This window comes from Gavialis gangeticus, unplaced genomic scaffold (genome assembly GCF_001723915.1).
Source record: "Gavialis gangeticus isolate Ggan-Ray unplaced genomic scaffold, GavGan_comp1, whole genome shotgun sequence".
In the NCBI taxonomy this organism is placed as follows: Eukaryota; Metazoa; Chordata; order Crocodylia; family Gavialidae; genus Gavialis; species Gavialis gangeticus.
This window is the reverse complement of record NW_017728993.1, coordinates 4,060,752-4,071,286: the sequence shown is the minus strand read 5'-3', so window position 1 is coordinate 4,071,286 and position 10,535 is coordinate 4,060,752. Positions and strand designations below refer to the sequence as shown.

The 10,535-nt window shown below is 43.6% G+C and overlaps 1 protein-coding gene across 3 annotated transcripts in view; it reads left to right on the top strand.

Annotated features, from left to right (window-relative positions):
• The window catches only part of LRRC7 (leucine rich repeat containing 7), a 290,296-nt gene that overhangs the window by 64,090 nt on the left and 215,671 nt on the right, over positions 1 to 10,535 (top strand). For all 3 annotated transcript variants that reach the window (XM_019528410.1, XM_019528409.1, XM_019528408.1), the window contains exon 4: positions 7,578 to 7,667. In XM_019528410.1, the coding sequence (XP_019383955.1) occupies positions 7,578 to 7,667 (90 nt within the window). The remainder of the gene's footprint in view (positions 1 to 7,577; positions 7,668 to 10,535) is intronic.

Below are 10,535 nucleotides of genomic sequence, written 5' to 3'. Positions count from 1 at the left end.
CAATTTTGTTTGCATGTGGCCATTGCACGTAGTTTGTTAGTTTTTTTTAAGGTATAATTATTTTGGTTTCTTTGCTGTGCGCGGGGTTACTGCAGTAGATTTGTTCTCCCTTATGTTCTAAAACGATATTGCAGTTTATACATGTGTGAGGGAGAGGAAGAGGAAGAGAGAGGGGGAGAGCTCATACAGGGGTTAGCGTCAACTTCTGAAGGAAAAATTACGACACATTTTGAGTTATTGATCTAAGTCTCAGTGTTTGCCCTATTTTATTTTATGAATGAATCGAGCTAAACATGGAAAAAAACAGTGAAAGCTTCTCTTAATTAATTTTTGAAAAATTACTCAACATTCATTCCTGTATTCATTTGCAAGCTTAAACCTGGTAATAAATTAAAAGAACACATTTTGGAAAATAAGTGCTTGCTGCGCCAAGCTCTTCTGGGTGGGGGGCAGGGCAGGGCTGCACTCAGGGTGGGTGGTGGTGATGCTTGGAAGGGGGTACAGGGTGTGGGGGGAAAGGGCTGCAGCCACCCCACAACTTGCTTTAGCGGCTCCACCTCCACCCACCCTGAGCACAGCCCCAACCCAACCCTCACAATGGGTAGAGCCTGGCTCCAGCCTGCAGCAGCATCCCACCTTCACCTCACATGCAGATCTAGGAGCACAAGCACCCCATGCCCTCCGAGGGTGTGTGCAGTGGTGGGAGCCGCCACCCCCTCCCCATGTCTCCCGGACAAGATGCTCATGGCTCTGTCCTGTGCCCCACTCCAGCTATGTAGCTCCTGCCCCTTCCCCAGCCCTACCTAGTGCCACTCCTTCCCTCGCTGCTGGGGCCTTGATCTGCCCCCCCCACAGATCCTTTCCCTCACAACACGCTTACCAGCTGGACCTGGATGCTCTCCACACTGCCTGGCTGTGCTCTTCGCTGCCCGTGTGCTGTGCTGCAGCTTCATGCATGCATAGAGCATTTATCAGCAACATCAGCCAAAAAAAGCCAATTGTTGATACTGTCAATGTTCCTTATATCAGTGCCAATCTGATATGGGACCAATGTATCGGTGCACCTCTGTAAGTAAGGCTTTGTAGAATCAAATGTCTACTTCATGTAGAATAGATGGTACGATATAAAACATTATGATTTTGGTATGTTTTAAAACATATTTATAGTCTATATTTTTAATTTAATAATTGCAAGATAACAAAATGTAATAGAAAATTATTTTTTTTAAAGAAAATATCGCATTTGACTCTGTGTCATTGTTTCACTTGACATCTACAACTTCTTTCCCAAACGTTATTGGGCTTGGTTTTACAAGGTGCTGAACACTGTGGCCCAATCCAGAAAAACACTTCAGCCTGTTAAGCCCAAGAGTAATCTTACCACAAATGTTTTTAGATACTTAATTATATAGCGTCTTTATCACTTAAACACTGTACTATTTGTATGGCATTTCCTTTGTTTGTGCAGATAGCTTATCTAGATCCTCCAGTCTGCCCAAAGAGTATGATTGGGTTTCCATGCCATCACATCAAAAGAATAGGTTATGCGCATATAGTAACCTTAAATCTGTAGAAGTAGCTGAGGAGACTTCAAACAGATAGGTGGTCCCAGGTCAGCATAGTTGAGCAGGGAGCATTTGGAGGTGGCAGGTGCTATTGGCCAAGCAAAACGTCCCTAGGCAAACATTCTCGTCAGTACAACTTTGGACATTTCATAAATGAGTCAGTTATAGCCCCCTCAGTAGAAGGATATAGGACATACCTCTGCACCCTTCTGCCCAGCTTGATACAGCTCAGTATTTATCCAAGAGTTCTGAGCAGTGGCAGGATCGTACTAATTAATGTGGACTGCAGAGGTCTTCAGGAACTCCAGCCTGTTGCCTCTGATGTCATGGGAAGTTTTGCCTGCAATGCCACTGTCTTGGAATCAGAAAGAGTGACTGTCCTTTCTAACCCTACTTGAGGATCCAACATACTCACTCTTCTCTTGCCTCCTGAAGCCATAAACTAGACAACTAGATGCCAGGAAGAAGCTCTTCAATTACTGGCTGGGCAGCTGCCAGATGCCTTTGGATTGTATTTCTGGGTACAGGTACCTCAAGGAACTGTGGAGGGTGCTGAGGTTGCTCCTAAATGCAAGGAAGCTGTACCTGCCATGGATAGTTTTTCGGCCTCCATGCTACACAGCATTTGTTAGATCTGGGACAAGACATCCCAGAGGTCTGGGCAGTGAACTTTAATCTCACCAGTCATGAATAGGTCCCAGAGACTGAGCCTCTAGAGGCACGTGGCCCAATGGCACATGACTCCCTGCAGCTTCTGGTCCACACACCATCAGGTTGGGTGGGTTCCATGCAGCCACATGTAGTCCCCGGGACTCAGCCAGAGTTATGTGTTGCTGGGGGACTCTCCTTGCTGTGGGCTTTTAGTGCCCCAAGGGCCTGCCACCAGCTGCTGCTGCAGGCAGCAGAGGCTGTGCAACCTGGGGGGAGGTTGACATGTATGTTGGGGGGCAGGTCCCCACAAACCCCATTCCCACACCTCCCCACACAAACCCAAACCTCCCACACACAATCCCACACCCATACCCCTGACAAACCTCACACATGTCCCCCACAAACCCCCCACACACATTCCCACACCCACAAGCCCCCCTTCCACAAACCCCACACACATGCAGCTCCTAGGACTAAGCTGGAGCCCCACATCACCAGGGGCTCTGCTTGCTGCGGCCCGTGAGCACCCCAAGGGCCTATCACCTGCTGCTGCCGCAAGCCATGCCCCACTTTTATTATTTCCAGCATGCTGAGGCAGCATGCTGGAGCAGCAGGGGGACACAGCAGCCATAGAGATGCTCTGGCCAGCTTCCAGTTGTTTCTGGGCACACCCCGCATGCCACTATTTTCCATCATGGTTTTTTTTTTTATATATATATAAACCAAGATACCCCGGTATCACAGTTAGAGTCCATACTGCAAATATGCAATGTGGAGAACACTTTCTCATGTGTGGGGTGCCTTCTGTGATGTCTCAAACTCCTTTGAGACACTGCAACACACATGTGCACGCTCATGTGGACACAGCATAAGAGTGCACCACTTTTTCATAGATTCAGAGATGTTAGGGTCAGAAGGGACCTCAATAGATCATCTAGTCTGACCCCCTGCATAGGCAGAAAAGAGTGCTGGGTTCAGATGACCCCAGCCAGATGCCTATCTAACCTTCTCTTGAAGACCCCCAAGGTAGGGGAGAGCACCACTTCCCTTGGGAGACCATTCCAGATTTTGGCCACTCTAACTGTGAAGAAGTTCTTCCTAATGTCCAGTTTAAATCTGCTCTCTGCTAGCTTATGGCCATTATTTCTTGTGACCCCCAGGGGTGCCTTGGTGAGCAGAGCCTCACCAATTCCCTTCTGCACCCCCATGATGAATTTATAGGCAGTCACAAGGTAGCCTCTCAACCTTCTCTTGTGGAGGCTGAAGAGGTCCAGGTGCCCTAGTCTCTTCTCGTAGGGCTTGGCCTGCAAGTCCTTAACCATACGAGTGGCCCTTCTCTGGACCCTTTCCAGGTTATCTACATCCGTCTTGAAGTGTGGCGCCCAAAACTTCATGCAGTATTTCAACTGCGGTCTGACCAGTGCCTGATAGAGGGGAAGTATCACCTCCTTGGTTCTGTTTGTCATGCATCTGCTGATGCATGATAAAGTGCAATTAGCTTTGCTGATGAGTTAGTCACACTGATGACTCACATTCATCTTGGAGTCAACTAGGACTCCGAGATCCCTTTCCGCTTCCGTGCTACTGAGCAGGTCATTTTCTAAGCAGTAGGTGTTCTGGACATTTTTCCTCCCTAGGTGCAGTACTTTGCATTTCTTCTTGTTAAATCGCATTCTATTGTTTTCTGCCCATTTGTCCAACCTGTCCAGGTCTGCCTGTAGTTATTCTCTGCCCTCTGGTGTGTCAGCTTCTCCCCACGGTTTTGTATCATCCGCAAACTTTGACAGAGTACACTGCACTCCCCCATCCAAGTCACTGATGAAGACATTGAAGAGTATCAGTCCAAGGACTGAGCCCTGCGGGACCTCAGTGCCCACGCCGTTCCAGGTCGATACCAACCCATTCACCACTACTTTCTGGGTACAACCCTCTAGCGAATTTGCCACCCACTGGACTGTGTAATCATCCAAGTCGCAGCCTCTTAATTTGTTCACTAGTATGGGGTGAGATACCATATCAAAGGCCTTCCTGAAGTCTAAGTAAACAATATCTACCCCTACTCCTGCATCCAGGTGTTTTGTAACCTGGTCATAAAAAGATACTAAATTAGTCAGGCATGATCTACCTGCTATGAACCCATTCTGGTTTCCCCTCAGCATAATTTTTCCTGCTGGGCTCTCACATACATAAGCCTTAATAATCTTTTCAAAGACTTTGCCAAGGATGGAGGTGAAACTGACTGGCCTATAGTTGCCTGGATCCTCCTTCCTCCCCTTCTTGAAAATAGGGACCACATTGGCCCTTTTCCAGTCCTCCGGGACCTGGCCCATGTGCCACGAGTGTTCAAATATTCTTGCCAGTGGCTGTGCAATGACATCAGCCAGTGCCTTCAGTACCCTCGGATGGAACTCATCCGGGCCTGCCGACTTAAACGCATCCAGTCCTTCCAAGTGACTCTGCACCATCTCAGGGTCAATGCTTGGTAGTCTGGCGCCCTGCTGTTGCTAAGTTGACACTAAGTTCTGAACTCCCAGATAAGTTCTGGCATTCTATTTCAGGAGCCTTTTCATATTTGGCCTAAACTTTAGAGATGGTAAGTATACCTGACCTGATCATCTAGGCTGGGAGTCCTTGTTCATCTGTCACCCTTAAGCATTTAGATAACCTTTGGTAACCCTGAGGTATGAGATTACCCTACAGAAGGGCACCCCTTACTTTGGCTACTGTGGGCCTCTCCCTGAATTTTAAAGGAACATGGTGGAAAGGGAATGGAGCTTTGTTGGCTGCTAAACCTCAGTGCTCCCAACAATTTCCCATTTTGCATTGTCCCACTATTTTTAGTGACGTGTTCCTTCTATGTTTGCTATCAATGAGGTGCTGAGGATGTTGTGCTGTGTCAGGGGAGGACCTTCAGCCTGCACACTCTGATTGCTGAAAGAGAGAGTGTTCTGCCTCATGATCTTGCAAACCAGAAGGGCCAAACAACTGTTCTTTGTGACATTAATGCCATGGTTTGGATTTCTGGGTGGAATTAAATCTACTCATTGCTATGGGTATGACTGGAATACTAGGGCTGAGAAGGTGTAATTTCTACTGCATGCAAGCCCAGAGTTGTTCTAAATGCCTTCTCCATTTAGAAAGCAGGTGCATCGCTTGGACTTTTTGCTTTTGAAAATACAATACTTCTTTGGCTAAAAGATCGATTTTTTTTTTTTTCCAGTGTGCTTGGTCACAAGTGGAGCAGGCCCAGGGTGAAGGTGTAGTAGGAGTGGCCATGTTCTTCCAGGCAGCAGGAAAGGGAATGATGGGGGAAAAGCAGGTGATCAGAGTGGGGAAGCATTAGGAGTCAGGGGAGCAATAGGACCAGGGGAGGAGCAGCTGTGTTTCCAATTCTGAGCCAAAGGATTTATAGAAGTTTGGGGGAGCCCAATAGCAGCAGACAGCAGAGCTTTGGGCATTGAGGGGGGTCTGGCTGGCCAGCAATATAATCAGAGGAAAAAGGAACAGCACTCCTCCAGAAGCCAAGCAGGTTTTAACTCTTCAGCTAAGGTAGTCGGTACCCAATTGTGAATGATGGGATGGTTGGCTGTGGGAAAGCCATCACTTCTCAAGGTCTTTTAGCTCTTCAGCTTCCTATAGGGTAACTACCCATTGTGCACAGGGTATTGGTGGGGAAGAGGAATACTGCTGGGCTGGCCAACTCCCTGTTGTGTTCTGGTGGAGAGACAAATGTCACTTGAAGCACTTCATAATTATTCCAATTTCCTCTAGTGTCATTTTTATATGGTTCTAGTCCTTCACTTTTTATAGCACTTTCAAGACACTCAAAGCACAATAAATGTATGTTTGTCCATGCCTTTGAAGTGCAGTGAAAAGTGTAGCATGGTTAAATAGTAACTGATTAGCTTCCCTCATAGTACAGTAACTATAATGTGCAGTAAAAAAATGTAGTAGCCAATTAGTTCTATTTCTTTCACTGAATAATCACTTTGTGATGTAATAAAGAGCATCATGCCATCTCGGAGAACTCTCACTATAATCCAATCCAAATCCAAAGAATACTTAATTGCCTTTTTGGGGTTCAGTCCTATTAGTTCTTAAGTCAGTAGAAGTTTTGTAATGATATGGCATGAGTTACACACACACAAAGGTATTTTGACTTACACACCTTTTTCTTTAGCAGTACAGAATATTGCCTTAGGGCTTTAATACATATACATGCATTGCTCTCTGAAGATGCCTTAGCTGGACAAGCTAGCTTGGGTGCTTAAAGCAGTCTAGTCACATTAGCAGACTGCTCTGCCTGGGCTAATGCGTCTCACTGCTCTGTGCTGTATAGACATACCCTATGGTATGTCTATACCATTAGTCTTCTAATTTATGGCCATTAGTCTTCTAATTTAAGGAAACAGCTTTGTGGTACAATCTGTTCTGTTCTCTTCCATGACAATGTCAAAGACTGGTTCCGTGGATAATACATGCTGAAATAAGGCTGACATATTAATAATATATCATGGAAATGTATTTGATAAAGCTTCCTACAGAAATTGTGATGCAATGAATTTAAAATAAAGGACCAATCAAAAGTACTTAAATACTTACTATTTTCAGCAAAAATATAATAGACTACTTTATCCAGTCTCACACAGCATATATTTTAACATGCAACAATATCTATAATCAAACATTAGAAATCACACGTTGTTAGTTATCAAAGTACTGAAAACATTTTAATGGATTTGTGGTTATGTGGCTGACTGTTTTTTCATTTGAAACTGTCCTCACTATCTACATTTATTGGGCATCTGCTCCATATGTGGTTATTTATACCAGTGCAATCTGTGGGCAAATTGCTGTCAAATCAAGACGAGAATATATGAGGATCACTTACCAAGTGTAAATGACTACCCCAAGTTCGTGACAATAGTAAAATAAACTTTTAATCTATGTAAAAGTGCATGATTGCATCTCTAACGAAAGCACAGGCTGTTATAAAAAAAAAAAGAACTGGAACCCTATTCAAGAAGTTATGAAATGTGAGGCACTTAGCATATGCTTATCATTTCAGTTAAGATATCCTCTTCTAAAAAGCGTAAAGTAGGACAAGAGAAAAGGGTGATGTAGTTTGAATGTGTCATGCATATAAATCTCATCCTGTGATAATAGCCTGAAAATGATGGTTTAAAAGCAGGCAAAAATGCTGGCTATAACAAGTTACTCAAGACATTCTTCTTCACTATTTGTGTTGCAAAGTTAGATGAGAGTGGAGAATGTGTCATGCTTCTCCTTAGAGACTTACATTTTTATTGTCTCTATAGCAACATTGATGCAAAGACTTTAACTCCTGTAACTCTTTTTTAGGCTTCCAGATGGCTTTACACAGCTTTTAAACTTGACTCAGCTCTACCTAAATGATGCCTTTCTGGAGTTTCTTCCTGCTAACTTTGGAAGGTAAGGATTGTTAAACCCCATGTGAAACATGATTTAGCTTTACAGAACCATCTAGGAGCTGCATTTATAAGAAGTAGAAATGTATGGAGGATTTTTAGTCCTTACAGCCCTTTTTTGATGAATGATTGTAATTGGTAGTGAAATTGGTATCAACTGGGAACCTTGAGGGGGGCAGTTGCATTTATTTATTTATTGCTTTGATTTATATTTTGCCCTCCCCAAAAAGGCTCCAAGCTGTTCACAATAAAGATAGGATAAATCCTAAAAAATGATAAAATACTAGAATAAAATAGGACATAATAAAACAATATCCACAAACATAAGTCCACGTGCTGAAAGCCTGCCCAAATAAGGTCTTATTCAGGTGTGGACTCTTATGGACCTCAAGGAGGAGGTTAGAGGAAGAAGTTTGAAGAGCAGAGAGAAGTTTGGGCATTTAGGAAGAGGCAGGTGCAAGAAAATGACTAGTGCTAAACAAACAGATACCAGAATAAAAATAATATGCATGAGGATGGACCCCTGGACCTGCTACACAGCCCTTTACATTTATGTAAGCAAATTGGTTTCACTGAGCACATTTATCCAGCCTGTAAGTAGCTGGTGTCTGCACTTCTGGTCCCCTATCTTTGAATGAAGGGGACCTAGATTATGGCAGAACAGAGTCTGCTCCTCTTGATTGTGGGGAGAAGATGAACAGGAATAAAGGATTATGAGTCAACAAGGAAGAGGAGGATTGAATGAATATGGTAGAACGAGCAAAGAGGAAATGCAGAAGAGCCAGGGAGAAAAGGGACTGTGCTTTGATGGATGTGGGAGAGACCAGCCAATAATGGGGAAACAGAGAGAAGAGCTGAAAAAAAAGAACAGAAAATCAGGAGGAAACATCCCAAAAAGCCCAAGAATAAAATCAAAGTTATAACATGGAATACTAAAAAACATGGAAGTCAGGTACCTCTTCAACCCTGCAGCAGCTGCAAAATTCTTGGGCATGCCATTGGAGGTCCTGTGGCAGATGGAAGGCATTAGCACAGCCATAATTGGGCACAATAATCAGAATGGTGCTTCGACTGCATTACTCTTGGCTGTTTGCTGTTTTTGTTTTCTCTGCCTGCTGTCTGGGCGTGCTGCCTGGCAAGTCTGATGACAGTTTTAAGACAAGGGCTAACATTCCAGTCTTCTAAGTGGATTAAATTCCACTCAAATAAATCTCCTGAGAAAACATAAGAAGATTTTCTTGAGTAAGTATTGCTGAATTTGGTGCAGGATATACACTGTTTAAAGTAAATATGTGAAACATTTTACATATAAATGCACTATGTCTGTGTGGCTGATATGAAATATATATATAAAATAGGGAATAAATAGGTGATGTGGCATGACTAGATTGTGGAATCGCCACCTTTGGGTTTTTTTAGAACAGGTTAGATTAATATCTGTTATAGATGGTATAGATGTACCTGATCCTGTCTCGGTAAAGTGGAGCAGACAAGGTGGCTTCTTGATGTCCACTTCCTTTCTATGTTTCTGTGGTATAATTATCAGGTACTGGAAGTCATTCTGCATAAATGCTGATAAAACGGATATAACACACAATGGTATCACTACGTCTCATACATACCTCATGGGAATGTTTTAGGGAATTTAAAAAAAAGTATTGGTGATGTCTGTAATATTTTTTTCTGCAAAGCCAGTTGTTTTAGCTACCAGAAATCAAATTGTATAAGGCTCAGTGGCAGCCTTAAAAAAAAATCTATGATGATTACCTACAATCTTTTTTTCATTATATTTTAAAAGTCATGATTTTGAAGTCTGCTAACTCAAGGAGCACTTGCTGTGTTCCAGTGGTAATCTGGGAATCTCCCTTTCCAACAGCCCTTTTCTGAACTTAAAACATTTTATACCTTTCTTTCAACTTTCTGTCACTGACCAAGAACTGAAGCTTACGAGTTTTGGGCCTGAGGCAGGAGAAATTTTTGAGATCATTTCCATTTGAACAGAAAAACAAAAAAATGGTAATTTGAATTTGCTTAAGTATTTTGAATATTCAAATGAGCCCCAAGGGAGATGTTTTAGCACAACAGTCAGCAACTTTTTTAAGACCCAGTGCGATCTAGTTCAGGTCAGAGGTGGGCAGAGGGTGGATGGTAGGACCCAGAAGCTTCTGTGATTTTTTTCCTGCAGTGGTACAAAGAAAATGCCTGCCACCACCACTTGTCCCCCTGATGGCAGAGGGGGAGTTCCTACAGTCAGCCAAATACCTCCTGAATCCCCCAAAGCCCCACATCTGTGGGCTGCATCAGATGGCTGTTCAGGCTGGATCCAGCCAATGGGCTATAGGCTTTCAACCCCAGTTTTAGTGGGTGGATAATAGGCAATATATTAAGGATAGTGAAAAATAAACATAAATATGACATGGATTCGGTCTGTCCGTTAAATGTATCATAGAATCCTAGACAAGTAGGGCTGGAAGGGACATCCAGACATCATCTAGTCCAACCCCCTGCTTGAGATGGAATCATCTCTATCAAAATCATCTCAAATAAATCCCAACATAACCCACTACTAAAACCATGCAATCAACCTTATCGCGCAATTACAAAGCATAACAGCCTAACCGTCCATAGGTAAAGCGTAGGCATAATGGTATTCAGTGTTCTGTTGCTGCAAGGGTTATTAAAATGCACTTGAGAGATCCAAGGACGGGGCCATGTGCCCTGCTACAAAAGAAGACAAACCTCCCCACAGCCAATTCCAGTCTGACTGTAGGGTAAAATTACTTCCTGATCCCAAGTACAGCAATCAATCTGACCATTATCTGGCCTCCACGTTCTTGACCACCTGGGTGATAGCGATTATCGCTTGCTGGAA